The following is a 19395-nucleotide window of genomic DNA, read 5'->3' as shown; positions in this document are numbered from 1 at the left end:
GAGGGAGGGAAGAAAGACAGAGATGGAAGGAAGAGAGGGGAAAAGAGGGAAAAAGAGAAAGGACAGGAAGGGAGGGAGACCAGAGAGCAGAGGGCAGGGGGACTCTGAGCCGTGGACGCCGCCCCGCCCCCGGCCCCGCCCCCAGCCCCGCCCCCGGGGCGCGGGCTGCGGCGCCACCTCCAGCCGCCAGGAGCCGCCACGGGCAGCCAGCAGCACCCTGCGCGCTCCGCGGACCCTCTCTCCCGCCTCAACGCCGGCCGCTCGCCGCCTCGCCGCCGCTCTCGGGCTCCGGCCGGGTCTCGCGCGCAGTCTTCTCGTGAGGGGCCTCGCGCCGCCCGGCGCACGCCGCCCCCCTGCCTCGGGGCGCGGGGTCTCGCGGGCCCCGCTCCCGCCCTCCGCTCGCCTGGCCCGGACCGGAAGCGGCGCCGCACGGCCTGGGCCTGGCGCGGGGGGCGGGCACCGGGGCCCGGTCCGACATGGGCAAGAAGCACAAGAAGCACAAGTCGGACAAACACCTCTACGAGGGTGAGGAGCTGGCCGCGGTGGGGGGCGGCGGCTCTGGGGAGTGTGTATGTGGCGGGGGTGGGGGGGGGCGGGTTCTCGCTCCTTCGAGACCACCCTCGAGCTCCCGAGGCGGGCCGGGGGCCGCACCTCCCACGGGCAGGCCGGGGACCCGCGAAGGGGGCGCGGCCCGCGGGAGGCCGCGCAGACCCCCCCCCCCCCCAGGCGGGGGCGGCATTCGAACCCGGGACCCCTGACCCCCCCCCCCCCCCCGGCGGGGCTCTTGTTGGGAGGTGTGAGACGGCCCCCAGAGGCCCGCAGCGTTCGGGGCACACATTCGGCGAGTGACCGTCAGTCAACAGGTGCTTCGCGGGGCGCCCACTGCGCGCCCAAAGCCGCCCCGGCAGTGGCTCCCCCTTCTCCCCCTGCCCGTCCCCCTGCCCGCGGTGCCTCTGCATCGTGGATGCTGGCCGGCGCGTCCCGCCCGTAATCGAGGCTCTGTCCTTTTGTTTAAGAGTATGTAGAGAAGCCCTTGAAGCTGGTCCTCAAAGTGGGAGGGAACGAAGTCACCGAGCTCTCCACGGGCAGCTCGGGGCACGACTCAAGCCTCTTCGAGGACAAAAACGATCATGACAAACACAAGGACAGAAAGCGGAAAAAGAGGAAGAAAGGAGAGAAGCAGGTTCCAGGAGAAGAAAAGGGGAGAAAACGGAGACGAGTAAAGGTAAACGTGGCTGCGGTGCTTCGGCTTTGCTGGTGGTGCCACTTTTTAAGAGTTCCCGCCTCCCGCTGCCAACCTAACTTGATTCTCTCTGTGTCTGGCGAGACGCTGAAACGCCTTTACGGCTGTCTTGTTTTGAGGAAGAGCAGGGCAGCCTAGAAACATGAATCATTTGGGAGTTTCAGCAACTCTTGATTTATTTATACTTAGTTACACTCACAGCTGAGTCCTGATTTTCAAGAGCCGCGTCAAAGAGCATTTGCCCATCTAGGAAAAGTAGAAGTCGTGCTCGAAGCAGCCTCAGCTTTGTCAACAACAATAGTCGTTTCAAAAGCGAACGGGACGCGTCGGGGTTCAGACTTTGCTCCGAGGTCAATACTGTAATGCCAGATATATAATGAGCAGCTTTCATCTTAAAACGTGAATCCACTGAAGAGGAAATCTGATCAGAGACCTTTAAGGGACATGACGCCAGTGGTAAAAATTGGCATTTTCCTAACCATCACAGAAGGTGGGGGGAAGGTAGCCGCTGTCTTGGTTCACAGGCTCGGCAAACGTGCCCGGAATTAGCCTAGACTTCTGCACTTCCCAGATTTAACCTGTCACTGAGTGGTTTATTAAATCAGTTACTGTACCTTGAAGATAGATTTCCATAAATTAGTTTTATAACCTTTATGTGTATATACATAACAGAAGTGTTCTATTCCATGTGATTAAATACCTTGATAAGTCACTAAATCTTAGAGACCCTCTGTTTAGAATTTCCTAAATCCGTTATTTTCTGCCTCAGTTCTTAATTGCCTTTGGCTGGATTGTGACAATATATAGAACTATATAATGTTTTCTTTTGCTAAGTTATAAAAACTATTATGTGCATGTGATTTTTTTTTTTAAGAAATTCAAACAATACAGAGTGAACAAAAAGGAGGAAATTTTTCCTCACCCTAGTCCCTCATACAGTCCCTCCCACTAGAGATAACCAGTTGGAGGGCACCTGGGTGTCTCAGTCAGGCGTCTGACTCAGGCAGCAGCTTGTGAGTTCGAGCCCCTCGTTGGGCTCAGAGCCTGGAGCCGGCTTCCAATTCTGTGTCTCCCTCGCTCTCTGCCCCTCCCCCGCTTGCACTCTGTCTCTGTCTCTCTCTCAAAAATAAACATTCAAAAAAATTATTTAAAAAAAGTAACAAGCTGGGTTTTTTTTCTTACTTGTAAAGTAGTTTGTGAACATAGTTTTTAATTTTTTTTTTAATGTTCATTTATTTTTGAGAGAGAGAGGGAGACACAGAATCTGAAGCAGGCTCCAGGCTCTGAGCTGTCAACACAGAGCCTGACGCCAGGCCTGAACCCACAGACCGTGAGATCGTGACCTGAGCCGAAGTCGACGCTTAATTGACTGAGCCCCCCAGGCGCCCCAATGAACATAGTTTTTAAAAGTCAAGAGTACTTCAGAGCTTTTACACAAAAGCAGTCCCCTGCTCCAGTGGAGAGTTTTACTTCCAAAATGTTTTAGTTTTTTTCCTTTGGGTATTTGTGTCCTTTTTTATAGTTTATGTTATTTCCTGACTTATCAGTACATCTTTTACTGGTAAGTTACAGAAGGTGAGAACTTAAGTCAGCAGTCCAGTACCGCTTCACACCCCCGATTTCCCTCCCTCCATTCTTCCAGCGTGGATGTATCACAGTTGTTGGTTAAATCAGTATTCAGTGTTTAATTGTTTTTCACTGGTGACAAGTATAGCAAATATAGAGCCGAACTTGGTCTCTTGTTAATTGCTTTCATTTGTTTGGTTATTGTGTACCAAATCTTCCCAAACTGACAGATTTATGAAACCCGTCTGATTTCTGTTTTTCACATGGTCAAACAGTTCTCCTTTTCTTGAGACCTCTATCTTGGAGCCCTCTGTGCCCTCCTGCTCTGTCTAGTCTGGTTGAGTCTTCTAGGCCTTCTGGGATCCTCCTTTGCTTCTTTCCTGGATCCCATGTCTTCTTGATTTTCTCCCTTATTGTGGTGGATTCTTAACTCTAGGAAATTCCTAGGAAACCATTCATAGGAGGTAGGTTTTGGAAGTCCTTATGTGTTTGAATATCTTTATTCTACATCCTATAGTCTCATATAGATGGATGGTTTGACTCCGCATGGAATGCCAGATTGAGAATTATTGTGTCCTAGAATTTTAAAAGCATCTTGTTCTTGGGGCGCCTGGGTGGCTCGGTCGGTTGAGCGGCCGACTTCGGCTCAGGTCATGATCTCGCGGTCTGTGAGTTCGAGCCCCGCGTCGGGCTCTGTGCTGACCGCTCGGAGCCTGGAGCCTGTTTCGGATTCTGTGTTTCCCTCTCTCTGACCCTCCCCTGTTCATGCTCTGTCTCTCTCTGTCTCAAAAATAAATAAACGTCAAAAAAAAAATTAAAAAAAAAATAAAAGCATCTTGTTCTCTAGTTGTCCTTTTTTTAAAAATAATAAATGTTTATTCATTTTTGAGAGAGCAAGTGTGAGCGGAGGGAGGGGCAGAGAGAGAGGGGAACAGAGGATCTGAGGTGGGCTCTGCGCGGACAGCAGCAAGCCCCGTGTGGGGCTCGAACTCATGAACCATGACATTATGACCTGAACTGAAGTCCCAACACTTAACCAACTGAGCCACGCCAGCACCCCTAGTTGTCCTTGTTTTTATAGCACCCTGTTCTTATTTTTCCATGCAGTATCTTCTTTTTTTTCTCTGAGGATATTTTTTTTTCCTTTAAAGTTTTCTTTTGCTCCTTGCTTTGTATCTCCAGTTCTTCAGTTTATTTTCTTGGTCTCCTCCTTTTATGTTAACGGCATCCCTTAGATACCTGTTGCGCCTTCCTAGTCTGTATTTCAGTGTGAAGCACAAAAGGGCTGATTAATAAATACTTTAATTAAAGTACTTAATTAAAGTATGAATAGATACTTTGTATTTAGTTTTCTAGCTCTAGAGTCACTAAACAAAGACCTGATCATTCCATTGGGGAACCCGCAAATGTCTGTTCTCCAGAGAAAAGTCCCTTCTTGGACAAGGATTTTACCTGGCTGCTGGTATTTTGGGGGCCAGCCAGGGAAGGGGACTGAAGGTCCTACCACCCAGTGCTCTGCATTCAGTCCAGCATCTCTCCCCACTTCTGGCTGGTATGCTGTCTGGAGACTCTGGTTCCTTATGTCTCCAAGTGTGAGCTTTTCCAGGTTTCTCAGGTTTGAACTTTTCTCTAGCTGTCCACTTCTGCATGCGGGAGGTCTCTTGCTTTCTGTGATCTGCACGCTCCTACACTTGCCTTTCATCTCCCAAATGTGTGGGTATCTTTCATCCCCTGTCATCTCGTCTGTAGTTCATCTCATTTAACTGGAAGTTGAGGTCACCCCTTTTAACCACTTCTGATTTTAGTTCTGGCACCATAATGCCAGCTGATACACTCGTGTTCTTCATTTCTTCTTTTATCAATTGTCTCATTCCTTTTATTAACTGCGTAGTATTTTGTTATATTGATGTACCATATTTTATTTGATGCTACATTTAAATGTTACAAGTAAAGCTTCATTGAGCCTCGTGTACACAAATCTTTGTATACTTTTGTAAGGATATCTTCAGGATAAGTTCCTGGAATTCTCCCCCTGTGTTCCAGCCACTCTGCCCTTTCTTGACTGTGGCTCGAAATGTCATTAGCCTTCATTATATTTCGATTACCTTGTAAATTAAGATGCTTTTGCATCCGTAGTCTTACTTGGACGTAACACCCTGCAGAATAGGACAAGTAGGTTGGTTTCCGTTTTATAAAAGGTAATGTGGAAACTCAGAAGTGAAGTGAATTTGCCCAAGGTCCCGTTTCCCCAGGACTCAGAGACCGTGGGACATTCCAGATTCTCTGGGGTGTCATTGGTTCTGTAGAGGCTGTTTGGGCCATCCCTTCTTTGCAGGTCAGACCAGGGATGGGGGAGGGGGTTCTTTTACTAGTGTTGTCTAGGAAGGGAGACTTCCGGATGCTCCTCTCTGAGCTACGTGCTGGATCTCTAGGGAATTTTAGGAACAGCAGTTGCCTCTGGTCTTTTCTTGGGGAGAAGCAGCTGTGTAACAGACATGGGCCTGGAAGGGGCTGGGGTGTGTGTGGTTCTAAGGGACTGGTGATTCTTTTGGCCATTCTATGTGGCAGGAAGAAGGAAGGATGCAGGGAAAGGATAAAACTTGCCATTTTAAAGCGTTTTTCTGAAAGGCATACATAACTTCTGCTTGTGTTTCATCAGCTACAACTTAACCACATGGCCACCCTAGCTGCTAGGGAGGCTGGGAAATGTCTTTTAGTTGGAGAAGGAGGTGGGGCTTTGTACCCTAAAAAAGATCGGGAATCTGTTACTTAGGGAAGAAAAGGAAAAGGTAAAGTTTGGGGGAAGCACACACACTTACAACATAAAACCCTATAATTTTTCAAAAGTGTTGGAGTTAAATGAGTTTCTTCTCTTGAGTAGGAAAGGCCCTGGTTATATTAGTTTAAAATGGCCAAGCAGTTACGATCGATAGTATTTCTCTGTGTAGCATAGTGGCATTTAATACCAGCCAGAACATTACAAGTACAACATCCCTTTGTTTTAATCAGGCCATGATCTAGATACCACCCCTCTGAAAGTGTGTTGGCTAGTTTCTCCCCCCTGAGCATTCGAATGCTGAGTGATTGGCAAAGAATTTGTGTGCTGGCATAACTCTTAATGTATTTCCTAAAGATTCAGCTTTACATTTGCAAGTCCTTTATTTCCAATTTCCACATCATATAAAAAATATATAAGGCACCTGGCTCAGTCAGTTAAGCATCTAACTCTTAATTTCAGCTAAGTTCATGATCTCCCAGTTTGTGAGTTCGAGCCCCTCACTGACAGTGTGGAGTCTGCTTGGGATTCTCCTTCCCTCCCTCCCTCTCTGCCTTTCCCCCTCTCATGCATACACACACTGTCTCTCCCTCTCTCAAGATAAATAAGCTTTAAATAAATAAAATAACAGCTGATGAATAAATGCTCCTATCATTTGGTCTAGTAATGTAAGCATGAGAGGACAATGAAGTAAAACTGACGGGCAATAAGTAAAATTCTGTGGGATGCCTGGGTGGCTCAGTTGGTGGAGCATCTGACCCTTGATTTCAGCTCAGGTCTTGATCCCAGGGTCGTGGGGCTGAGCCCTGCGTGGGGCTCTGCACTGAGTGTGGAGCCTGCTTAAGATTCTCTCTCTCTCTATCTCTCTCTCTCTCCCCCTCTCTCCCTCTCCTTCTCCCTCTCCCTCCCTCTCCCTCCCTCCCCCTCCCTCCCTATCCCCCCTCCCTCCCCCCTCTTTCCTCCCCCCTCCCTCCCTCTCCCTGTCTCCCCGCCACCCCGCTTGCATGCTCTCTCTCTCAAATTAAAAATTTTTAAATGTCAGTGGATTTTTGGTTTGCTTCTATTTCTTGGCTATTATAAATAATGCTGTTGTTAACCCAAGTATGTAAGTATCTCTTTGAGAACTTGCTTTCAGTTCTTTTGGATATATATCCAAAAGTAGAAGTGCCAGATCATCCTGTCTTCTCTTTTACAGATGAGAAAACTTAAGGCTCAGAGAACTTAGTCACTTGCTCAAAGTTGCATAATCAGTGCCAGAACAGGAACTCAAACCCTGCCCCTTAAATAGGTCTGTAGTGTGAAAGAGTTGTTAAAATGGACCCTGACCTCCACACCCTTCACAGTACGTGGAAAATTAAAATCAGTGCCCTTAACAGAGGGGGCGTTCCAGTTCTGAGTCTCTTGAGAGTCCCTGGGGCTGGGTGGGGGGAATCACAGAAGATTTTGCTTAGGCGGTTGCATTTGAGCTGGTCTTGAAAAATCAGAATATAATGATGTTACACTACATGTTCAAGCAATGGGATAAACTATGTACTCTGAGCTATTATTGTAATATAGGGATATTCTTTTCATCTTGTACGATTACAGGTAAGGAATCATGGGGCACCTGTGTGGCTCAGTTGGTTAAGCATCCAGCCTCGGCTCAGGTCATGGTTTCACAGTCCATGAGTTCAAGCTCCACATTGGGCTCTGTGCTGACAGTGCAGAGTCCACTTGGGATTCTCTCTCACTTTCTCTCTTTCTTTCTCTCTCTCTGCCCTTCCCCTGCGTGCATGTGCACATGCCCCCTCTCTCTCTCTGTCTCTCTGTCTCAAAATAAAAAAACAACAACCAAAAAAAAAAAATTAACATTCGAGCGTTTACTGTATGCCAGGCACAGTTCTGAGTTCTTTACATTTACTATTTTAATTCTTACAAATAGCTCTGTGGAGTAGGTGCTGTTAGTATCTCATTTTACTGCTGAGTTAACTAAGGCATAGAGGATGAGGTAGCTCATAACTAGAGAGAAAAAATGGATGACTGTAATCATTAAGCAGAATGGAAATTCTGTCAAAACACAACTCATTGATTTGTTTGGTATGACATCTGCCAAAGCCAGGATCTCCCAGCAGAAAATCCTCCCACTCTGGTTTCCTCTGGAGGTTGTCCTCTTTTTTTAAAAAAAAAAAAAAAAAGGTTTATTATTATTTATTTTTATTTATTTTTTTAGTAATTTCTGTACCCATTGTGGGGCTCAAACTTACAATTCCCATAACAAGAGTCACATGCTCTTCCAACTGAGCCAGCCTGGTGCCCCTAAAGTTTGTTTGTTTAAGTAGGCTCCACACCCAGCGTGGGGCTTGAACTCATGATCCTGAGATCGAGTCAAATGTGCTTCCAAATGAGCCACCTACATGCCCCTACTTATTTATAGTAATCTCTGCACCCAAAATGGGGCACAAACCCACAACCCCAAGATCACGAGTCACACGCTCTTCCAGATGAGTCGGCCAGGCACCTCTAGAGAAAGAAAGACTGTTATGAGTGTAAGAGTAGTGTTGCTCCTCTGATGGAAAGGCTGTTTATTCATTTATTTACTCAACAGACGTTTACCAGGCACCTCTTACATGCCAGACTCTGTTATTAGACTCAAATGATGAAGGTAAATAAAATACAGTTCCTGCCCTACAGGAGGAGCTCAGAGTTGGGCTGGGGAATCAGATGTGAAAGGAGAGCTAAACTTCATGGCCTGGTAAATTCTAGTAGAGGTATGAATAAAGGTATGTTCTGGGAGTCCAGGGGAAATTGTTTCTTGTTTTCCCTTGGGGAGCCGGGGGAAGGCATCAGAGGTACAGACTAAATAGGCAGCACATGCTGTCTTCAATCTAAGGCCAAAAATGAGGTGTCACTTTGAGGTAGTAAGACTGATTTTTCAATTAAATTCAAAGTCACCTGTTAAATTCTAAAATTGTTTTGCGGATTGGGAGCATTATTTGAGTATAGCTAGAAATCTCTGTATCTGTATCTATATCCCTTCCAAAAGTAGCTGAAAGACAGTACTTATCACTAAGGACTTCAGCTGTTAATTTGTGTGCTTTCACATTCCCATTCCATGCTGCCTCCTGTAATTAATTAATTCTGCAAGTATTATGCATAAGGCATTGTTGAGCTTGGAGGTACAGCACTAAAAATGACATGGGACCCTGCCCACAAGGAACTCTAGTGAGGAGGCAGATGTGTTTATAGTGCAATGAGTGTTAATAATATTAATAATATGAGCAAAGATTTGCTTCAGAAGTGTCATTCACAAATTAATAACTTGCCATTGAGTTGTGAATAAATTAGAGTCTGAAATTAAGTACAGTGTGTTTGTAGTTACAGAAATAGCCGCTGTTCCTCTCTCCTGCCTGGACCTTCTTGCGCACAGGATATTTCCTCTGCCTGGAATGCTGTTTCCACCCACCCACCTCCACCCCCAGCCTGGCTAAATTCTGTCCTTCAGATCTCAGCTCAGATGTTACTTCCTCATAGAAGTCTTCCCACACTTGTCCAGTCTAAATTAGATTCACCCAACAGTTATTCTCTCCATGGATTCTGTTTGGGTCTTTTTAATGAGTTGTTTAATGTGTGTCTCTGCTGTTACACTGTCAGCTTCCTAAGGGCAGGGCTGTGTGTGTGTGTGTGTGTTCTCCACCAGTGTTTATCTATACGGTAGAACCTTATTTTTTTATTGAATGCATGAATGAATGTACAGTATGGGCAAGTGCTTCGCTGAAATTTCACATATACTGTCTTATTTCATCCTCAGAACAAGCTTCTGAGGTATGTATTGTATTGAAAGATAAGAAAATTAGTCCCCTCCCCCAAATTATATAGTTTATCCATAATTTCATGGCAAATAAGTGGCAAAGCCAGAATCTGAGCCTCTTTATAAACTGTAACTGTAAACCCTTCTTCCTTGGCTACCTAAAGTTAAATGGCTCCAGTATCTTTGTGTCGTTTTCTATATGTAATTGGCAAAATGCGTTAACTGTTAAGCATAACTGTATTAAGTTTTGGTTTTACATATCCGTGAGACTTTAGTAAGGGACGTTCTCAGTAAGATTCTTTAACTATGTTCTGAATCATGAAGAAAATTAGAAGGTTGGAATCAGAATTTTAAGTGGAGAGAGAAGTGTAGAGGTCAAAGCCTCTTGTTTTGTGGGTGAAACTGAGTGAGTGAGTGGGATAACTTGTTCAGGGTCACATTCTGGTAAACTAGAAGGCAGGTCTCCTAATTCCTAGTCTGGCAGTAACATGTTACTGAATATCCATGCAGTTTAGGGTGCTTTCCAAGTATAGGTTTTTGTATTCTTTTTCTCTTTTGGACTGTAGCCCAGAAGGTTATATTCTCTTGCCGTTCTGAATATTAAGGTGGTTAACGTAGACCAGGCTGACAGGATAAAGTGACCAGGTAGCACCATCCTTTGGTACTTTTTCAACTTTTCTATTTCTTGACCTCATTTCACCATTCCATTGATTCTAAGATAGATAAAATCAACAGTTAAATCTCTATCTTGTGGCTGATGAGAGGCCTGACGAGAATAAGTGAATTGCTTAAGAAGGTCACTGTGTGTTAAGGATGAGGCTGGGGCTAGAACTTGAGCCCATAGACCATGGGTCAGCAAACCATGGCCAGTGCACCTGGGTTTATAAATAAAGTTTTGTTGGAATACGGCCACACCCATTCATTTATGTATTGGGTAGGGCTGCTTTCATGCCACAACAGCAAAGGTTAGTAGTTGGGACCTTAGGACCACACAGCTCAATTATATGCTGTCTGGCCATCTACCAAAAAAAGTTTGCCAACTCCTGCTCTAGATTCCTGGCACTATAGCCCTGGTTCTTTCCACCTAGGAGAGTGCTTATTGCCTTGCAACTGTCCTCACTTCACAATTTACATTTCATAGGAAGGAATCTGTGTCTCTAGGGGGTCTTTTTCCATTGAACAGAAGGAAATTTTCCAGCCTACAAAAGATTGATGCCAGTTGTTCTGATTGATGGCAAAAAACCCACAAAACTTTCCAGAATCAAAATTTGCTGCTCTAGAGTATGGCATGAAGTCATAAAAATAGACACCAATCAACTTGATGATGACAGAGATCAAGAGCACTATGAGTACAGTTTACATAGCATTTTTCTCTGGAGCCTTTAAACCAGTCATATATTCTGTATTAGACGCTTTGGACCCTGAGAATAGAAAGCTCTGTATCCGTGATCCTGAAAGTGTGATTCCTATAGCAGCAACACCCACAAGGCCTGGAAACTTGTTATTAATGCAGACTCATAGGCTCTGCCTTAGACCTACTGGATGGGTAATCCCGGAAACAGGGCCAAGACATTAGTGTTTTAACAAGACCTTCAGATGATTCTGCTGTACACTGAAGCTTGAGATCCATAATGGGCACTCAGAATTGGCACTTCTGGCAACTTCCCAGATAATGCTGATGGTGCTGGTCAGGGAGCACACTTTGAGAACCACTGCTCTGGATACTAGGACAATAAATTAGGACATAAGCCAAGAAAATAGTTTTGGAGTCGATAAGATCCTATTGAGAAGCTTGATTCTCAAAGGCATAAAATAGACATTTTTAGACAATTTTAGTAAAAATTTAATTTAAAAAAAAAGAAAACACAATAATAAAACTAGCACCTGGATACCAACCATCCAGCTTTAGCTTTTTTTTACCTTTTACTTGATTTTTTGGTTTTTGGCTTTGGCTTTTTGTTTGTTTTTGTAAAGAAATAGGGGCACCTGGGTGGCTCAGTCGGTTGAGCATCTGACTCTTGATTTTGGCTCAGGTCATGATCCCAGGGCCATGGGATGGAGCCCTGCTGACAGCACAGGGCCTGCTTGGGATTCTCCCTCCCCCTCTCTCCGCCTTCCCCTGTTCACCTGCTCTGTCTTTCTCTCCAAATAAATACTGAAAGAAAGAAAAGGAGAAAAAGAAAGAAAGAAAGAAAGAAAGAAAGAAAGAAAGAAAGAAAGAAAGAAAGAAAGAAAGAAAGAAAGAAGGAAGTGGAGAGAGAGAGGGAAAAAGAAAGGGAGAGAGAAAGAAAGGGAAAGAGAGGAAGAGAGAGAGAGAGAGAGAGAGAGAGAGAGAGAAAGAAAGAAAGAAAGAAAGAAAGAAAGAAAGAAAGAAAGAAAGAAAGAAAGAAAGAAAGAAAGAAAGAAATTAGAATATAGATACAGATGAAGCTTTCTGTGTATTCTTCCAGAATCCCATTCCTCTCCCTCTGTCTCCTCTCTCTCTGCCCTGGAGACCACCATTATTGTGAGCGTCCTGTGTATCAGTTGCATACTTGTTTTTGTAATTTTACCACTTCCACATACATCTGTAAATAATATACACTTACACATTTTCAAACTACAAAACCAATATTGTAACAGTATTCTCAACTTTTATCTCTAGAAATTATAGTTCTGAACACTCTACATCTTGATACAGTGTAACTTTAGCTTATAAATTTTACCTGCTGTGTAAATGTCCTAATTTATTAATCCATTTTCCTTTTAGTAGGCATTGGATTGTTCATAATTTTTTACTATTTCAGAATGTGGCAGTAAATATTCTTATACCTGCCTTCCATGTAGAGAAGTTTCTCTAGGGTATATGCCCAGGAGTAGAAAAGCTGAGAAGTAGGGTAAAGGCATCTTCAGCCTTAAAATATTAATTGTTCTCCTAATGGTTGTACTTATTTACCTACACATCTGCAAGGTGTGAGAGCCCTATTTCTCTGTTTTCATCAAAACTTGACATTTTCAGGCATTTTATTTTTTGTCACGTGGAGAGCTAGGAAATGCCTTGAAGTTTCAAACATTTATAATCCCCAGAGTTCTAGGCAGCTTGAGTTAGTTGGCATGTTTTTTGATATTTCAGGTTTCTGGGAATTACCTGTGATATCCTTTACTCATTTTCTATTGGGTTATCTGCCTTTTTACCTGAATAAATGCCCTTTGCACAGTTTTTGTTAATACTCTTGAGTTTTCTATGTTTCAAGTACTTTATCTCAGTCGATAGCTAATCTTCTCTACTCTTGGGTCATAAAGATCCTTTACTTTTATCTGAAATTTTAAAGCTTTGCTTTGTACATTTAAGTCTTTAATCTGTGTGGAATTTCCTTTTCTGTACAATATGAGGTAGAGATCTAATTTTATTTTCTTTTTCATGTAGATAACCAGTTGTGCCAGCACTGCCCTTTTGTCCTTGATTTATAATGCCACCCCTGATATACCAAGACTTGTCTGTGCACGAGTCTGTTTCTGTGCTCTGTAATCTGCTCTATTGGTCTGTTTGCCCCAGTTAGTATTACAAATACTATCTGGTAAAACACATTTTATTGTGACTTTTTTCAAAACTGTGTGGATTATTCTTGATGATTCACTCTTCAAGATAAATTTTATGATTGGCTTGTCAAATTTCATGAAATTCTGTCTTACAATTTTGATTGACATAACATTTTATTTATTTATTTTTAAATGTTGAGAGAGAGAGCGAGTGCACAGGCAGGGGAGGGGCAGAGAGAGAAAGGGAGAGGGAGAATCCCAGGCAGGCTTTGCACTGTCAGTGCAGAGCCCATTGCAGAACCTGATCCCACGAATTCTGAGATCATGACCTGAGCCGAAATTAAGAGTCAGTCGCTTAACTGACTGAGCCACCCAGGCACCCCATCATAACATTTTATTTGTAGATTACTTGGGAGAGAATTGACTATCAATTCATGAACATGGTATATCTCCTTTATTCAGGTCTTCCACAGTGACCTCTCAGTAATGTTTCATAATTTTTCCCAAAAGGTATTGGACATCTTTTATTAGATTTATTCCTAGGTATGTTTTCTTTTGTGAATAGTATTATTTTTCTAATTGATTATTTCTGGGATATAGAAGCACTACCCTCCCCCCCCAGCTGTTATTCTCTCCTTTTCCAGTAGATGGCAATAAAATACATTAAGATTTCATTATTAAAAATCTATTTTCTTTTAAGTAGTGTCTTGTTTTTGTTTTCACTGAAATTATTTGTTTTAAAGGTATTAATTCTGAAGTATTTCTAAATTGTTTCCCTTTGTTCCATTTAGGAGGATAAAAAGAAGCGAGATCGGGACCGTGTGGAGAATGAGACAGAGAAAGATCTCCAGTGCCAGGCCCCTGTAAGATTAGACTTGCCTCCTGAGAAGCCTCTCACAAGCTCTTTAGCCAAACAAGAAGGTTGGAATAAGTCTGAATTAACTTACTTGAATGAGGAAGCTGAAATTATTTTAAGGGTTGTAGCCCGGGAAGGTGACTGGGTTTTAGCTTTTAAGATTAAAAGCTGTATAATTGATTTTTTTTTTTTTAAGTTTTCTATTTTCTGTCACTGCATAAGAGCTTTAAAGTAGCTTCCATTTTGAATTGATACTCTAGTACTTCAATATATTTGTAAGATAAATGAAATTTCTGTATGAGACATTTAATGATGAGTATGAGGTAAGTCATGTGGAAAGAAATCAGCTAAACAATACTCTTTAGAATCTTCCTTTTGAAAACACTCTTTTCCTATCTCCTTTACTTTAGAAGTAGAACAGACACCCCTTCAAGAAGCTTTGAATCAACTGATGAGACAATTACAGAGGTAAATGTTCTTTCCAATATTTTTTAACTTGGAAATTAAAATGAGAAATATAGGATCCAAACCACTTCTCTATTTTTGATTATTTAAAGCCACATTTTTATGGCCTAAATCCAAATGTACTTGATTTTAAAGTGGATGATAAATATTTTGCCTGGCAATAGAAAGTACTTTAAGAAGCTGACTTTTAAATGTTCTCCTTTGGTTTGTTTTAACTGGCAACCTGAAGAGTGTTACATAATATTCTTAATGGCAAATTTCTCTTTAAACTAACTTCTGATGTTGAAGTTTTAAACCAGGAATAAATAATACAGATATTTTCACTTTGCTAATAAATGAAAATACCTTCTGTATATTTGTTTAATGCTTATCATGCTGTGAATATTCAACAATAATTAAGTCTGGGAGAAGAAACTAAGAAGGATTTGTGGCCCTCTCTTTAATGCAAAATTTTGTTCTAAAAAATTCAGTATCTAGATTAAACCAATGTTAAGTTCTTAAAGAGGAAAAGAATAACTCAGTCTTCATTAAAATACTTATTTTTGCTACTTTTCTTTACTCAGAATTTGAGTTTTCAACCCAAAGACATTTATATTATTTGCAGAGGATTCGTGGGTATAGGCCATGCATTCTAAATACTGAATTTTCTTCTCACTGTGTTATACTTCTGTGTCAACCCCAGAACATTATAAATCATTTTGTAAGTGAAAGCCTCTAGTGCTATCTGTATTCAACACCTGTTCAGCTTTGCAGTTAAGATCAGAAGTTAGTGGCCTCACTCCCTTTTTGGTGTTACAGAGTAATTGAGAAAATTATATCTCAAGTCTTTACACTTGAATAAGTCATTCACTGTTTGTCCCAAAAATATGAACAGGTAAGCATTAGGTATTCCAACTCTATTGTAATGCTCGACTATGAAGTGTTGGGGTTGCCTTTTAAATTTTTCTTCTTATGACATGATCAGGATGTAGGCCAATGATGTTACCTTAAAAGAATTCTACTTAACAAGGTCTCTCTTAGTCCAAGGATATTCACATTTCTCAGAACACTTTGGGAATTAGAACCCAGAGCCGCATTTTTTGAATAGTCTTTAGAGATCCATTATCCTTAAGACTCAGCACAAATGCTGGTAAATAATGTAATTGATTAGGACCATATTAAAATGACTGATTTTAGGGGGTGTAGGTAATTTGCTCTGAAGAGGTCCTCCAGAGATGATTAGTGTTGTTATTCATAGTAACTACTGTGGACAGCACACAGTTGTATGTAGCAGTTCCAGACTGAGTATTTTTGCTTATTCTTTATTTTTTAATCTCATTGCTTAGGCATCCTGCTAGAGAAGAACAAATATCTAAGGTTATATTCCAACTCTATCTTTTATCACATTTATGATCTAGAACAAATGATTTGCCCTCTGAGCCTTAGTTTTCTCATTTCTAACTGAGAATACCACCACCTGTGTGGCTTTTATAAAGATTACATATAAAATAAATCAAGTACTTGGTCTGCATGTGGTAAATACATATTAAAAGTTGCTTTTATTATTTTTTAAACCATTTTTATTAATATAAGTATTTGCAGTATGAAAACTTTGGTATGCCAAATTGCCAGAGGAAAAAAAAATCAGTCTAATGACCTAATTGTAGAGCAATGGTTCTCAACCCTGTCACTACTGGAGTTACCAATGCCAAATATTCCAACACTAATAGGAATACCCAATCATACAAGTACCAATGTCTGCACCAGCCCTCCTTCCCAAAAGATTCTGATGTCGTGGGTCTAGGCTGAGCCTCCTCCTCCCCTCCCTACCCCCCAACTAGAATTTTTTTTTTTTTTTTAAGGCTCCTCTATTGGTTCTGATGCACAGCCAGAATTGAAAACCTGTGATAGAAAGTACTGGTTCTTAAGTTTGGGGGTAATTTGAGGACCTTTTTAGTATCAGGTTTTTGAGTTCTCCCCTGTAGATGAAATAGAAGTTGGATCCATTGATTAAGAAAATATACATATTTTACATAGATGTATTAATCCTGTGGCCCCCCAAGAGTCCAAGCTTATAGTTATAAATCAGCATGGAAGATTGCAGATGTGCATTTATAGTCACTATTTCTGCTTTTTCCCCTATGGTTGATAAAAGTACATAGGGTTTACGTCCCAGAGGCCAAGACACTGGTCAGTTAGTCTAGATTTTTTATTTTGTTTCATTTTTCCCTATGTGGGAGGTGCTACCAACTAATTAGATATGTATATCTTAAAAGATTCTGTCTTAAAGGTACAACTAGTGTGTAAAACATCTTCACCTTGTTATTAGTTGTTAGTCTTTGAAATCATTCTTTCACTTTTCAGTGAAAAGTATGTTAGCATACTACACATTCTTTTTACATCTGAAAGTTTTCCTGTGACTTCTCCTAGACCAGTCGATTTGTTTGTAGTAGAAATAAGATTGCTCTTTGCGTATTTTCACAGAAAAGACCCAAGTGCTTTCTTTTCATTTCCTGTGACTGATTTTATTGCTCCCGGCTACTCCATGATCATTAAGCATCCAATGGATTTTAGCACCATGAAAGAAAAGATTAAGAACAATGATTACCAGTCCATAGAAGAACTGAAGGTAACTGTAGTTATTTATGTCGTGATTGGAAAATAGATGAACTTAGGATACAAAGTAACATGTCTGTTCAGTTGAGAGTCTTGGATACTGTATGTACAAAATCTTGGTAGAAATCTACATGTTTGGTATTAGGAAACTTTCTAATTGACCTTTTATTTTGCAGAGAATTAAGTTTACTTTAATATCCAAAATCTTTGTATTTTTTTTGTCTCAGAGCTTGTTGATAGGCAACCAGGCAGACTAAGCCATCTGCTATCTTTTATTATTTTGGGACATTTTTAGAAAAAATTTTGAATTTCATATGTTCTACAATATATATTCTCAACCTTTAAAATGAAAAAGTATCTGATTTTTAATTTCAGACTAGTGCAGATAAAATTGATACTTAAATTTTTGGCAGAGTAGTTTCCTTTTCTGTTTCTAGTCATGTCTCTCAAATAGAGGATAAGTTGGCCTGTCCAGAAAACAGTCAACAAAAGTTTAATTACATGTTCTAGTTTGATGAAAGTCAGTTGCTTTCTGAGTTCAGTTTGGCTAGACTTATTGAGCATATTTTCTTCAAAAGAGAAAAAGGAGATTAAAAACTTTAAAAGTGAAGGGGCGCCTGGATGATTCAGTTCGTAAGCTTCCGACTCTTGATTTTGTCTCGGGTCATGATCTCATGGTTCGTGGGTTCAAGCCCCACATCAGTCTCTGTGCTGACAGCAAGGAGCCTGCTTGGTATTCTCTCTCTTTTCTTCTTTCCCTCTCTGCTCTTCACTTGCTCACTCTCGAAATATGTAAATAAACTTAAAAAAAAATAAAAATAAAGAAGCTATAAGCCACCAGGATGATGTGTGTGTCTCATGTTACAATGGGAGTGTTTTCCATCTTTAAATAGCCTTGGTATATGTTGATTTCAATGGTAAATTTTTCATTTTGATCCTCAAAGAGAAGGAACCACATGGTTTTTGAAATTTTCTGTGTCAGACCACCACAAACTTAACTGGTTTAGATAATATCTATTTTGCCTTTATTTTTTCTGCATGAACGTTGTAGTATTCATCTGATCTAAATACTAGACTCTAGTCAGTTACAGATTATCTTTACCTTTTCCTTTTTTCATCCACGTATCAGTTGAGATTTATGAATAAAACCAGCATTTAATTCTATCTTTGCTATCCATTTGACTACATAGATAACATTCCACTTACTCTGAAAAAACTGAATTACGTTCAGAGAAATGGAAGCTTTCCCAACTTTTCATCTGGTGAAAATTAGACTAGAACAGTTTATTTCAGCATATTTCTGACCTTCTTATTGCTTAATGGGAAAAAATTTCACAGGTTTTTTTTTTTCTTTTTGTGAATAGTTTTCTTCTGATCTTTCTCTTACGATGACAGGAGACCATAGAAATGGGCCCCCTAAGTGTTTTTGCACAAATGATTAAGATTTGTCATAAGTGGAATGAACTAATGTTTTCAACGTTTTAGAGTTTTCTACATGAGTATGTTTTCTTTTGGGGAAAAATCCAGTAGTCCAATGTAATATTAATTAGCTTATTCAGCTCATTAGGCTGTTCAAGTTGGGTTTTTTATTTTTTTTGTAATTATATGGAAAGTATGCAGAAAGGTCATTCAGCTTTTTGAATGACCAAGTGCCATTACCCCAAAGTCCAATAAAGCCTAGCACATGACAGTTAAGATTCATGGAATCTACAAATGCCTTATCAGATCCAGTACTCTCTTGCCAGTTATAGGCCCAGTGGTCATTTAGTATAAGTAATAGCCATCTGATGTCCTCCCTCACTTGCCTTGTTTCCCAAAATATATATTTAGTAATTCTTTGTTTTTTTAATGTTTATTTATTTTTGAGAAAGAGACAGAGCACAAGCAGGGGAGGAGCAGAGAGAGAGAGAGAGGGAGACACAGAATCCAAAGCAGGCCTCAGGCTCCAAGCTGTTAGCACAGAGCCCAATGTGGGGCTTGAATCCATGAGCTGTGAGATCATGACCTGAGCCAAAGTCGGGTGCTTACCACCCAGGCACTCCCTATATTTAATGATTCTTAATGGAATAGAAGCTTTTCCTACTATCTGTAACAAGGGTCCTTAACCTGGCGTCCCCCGGATAGAAGCCACAGATAAGCCTTTAAGGGGAACCTACTAAAATGACATGAACAATTGAGTGTTCAACTTGGTGTGCATATACATGCTTGAGGAATGGATCCATGGCTTTCATCACATTCTTAAAGATCTGGGATGTAGCAAAATTCTGAACTGATTAGAGACTTGGCCAGACACTGAGGATCCAATTTAAATCCAGTTTAAATTTAACACCAAATTTCTTGGGACCCTTGAGTCTGTCTTCTCACATGCTTTCAAATAATACTAAATCTACCTGTTTTTATCCCCTGTAAGGATTCTAAGCTGTCATCACTAGTTATTAAATTAGTGAGATTTGAATATTTGGTTTGAATTTAGAGGAAGAGAGTTTGTTTAGAGGGATTCTTTTTTGTTGGGTTTTTACCATTTTAACTCAGTAAGGCCTTGGTATAATCACTGCCACATTTATACAAAGTAAAAAATTACTTGACCA

The 19395-nt window shown here is 41.1% G+C and overlaps 1 protein-coding gene across 3 annotated transcripts in view; it reads left to right on the top strand.

Annotated features, from left to right (window-relative positions):
• Positions 1 to 225: 225 nt before the first annotated feature.
• BRD7 (bromodomain containing 7) overlaps positions 226 to 19395 on the top strand; it is a 37923-nt gene continuing 18753 nt past the window's right edge. For 2 of the 3 annotated variants that reach the window (XM_058707819.1, XM_058707818.1), the window contains exons 1-5: positions 226 to 525; positions 1017 to 1225; positions 13683 to 13812; positions 14158 to 14215; positions 16676 to 16820. In XM_058707819.1, coding sequence (XP_058563802.1) covers positions 477 to 525; positions 1017 to 1225; positions 13683 to 13812; positions 14158 to 14215; positions 16676 to 16820 — 591 coding nt within the window. In that variant the 5' untranslated portion in view covers positions 226 to 476. The remainder of the gene's footprint in view (positions 526 to 1016; positions 1226 to 13682; positions 13813 to 14157; positions 14216 to 16675; positions 16821 to 19395) is intronic. The other variant, XM_058707820.1, reaches the window with a different exon arrangement.

Source organism: Neofelis nebulosa, chromosome 17 (assembly GCF_028018385.1).
Source record: "Neofelis nebulosa isolate mNeoNeb1 chromosome 17, mNeoNeb1.pri, whole genome shotgun sequence".
Classification (NCBI taxonomy): domain Eukaryota; kingdom Metazoa; phylum Chordata; class Mammalia; order Carnivora; family Felidae; genus Neofelis; species Neofelis nebulosa.
The sequence above is the reverse complement of the archived record's forward strand: the minus strand, read 5'-3'. Positions and strand labels throughout refer to the sequence as shown.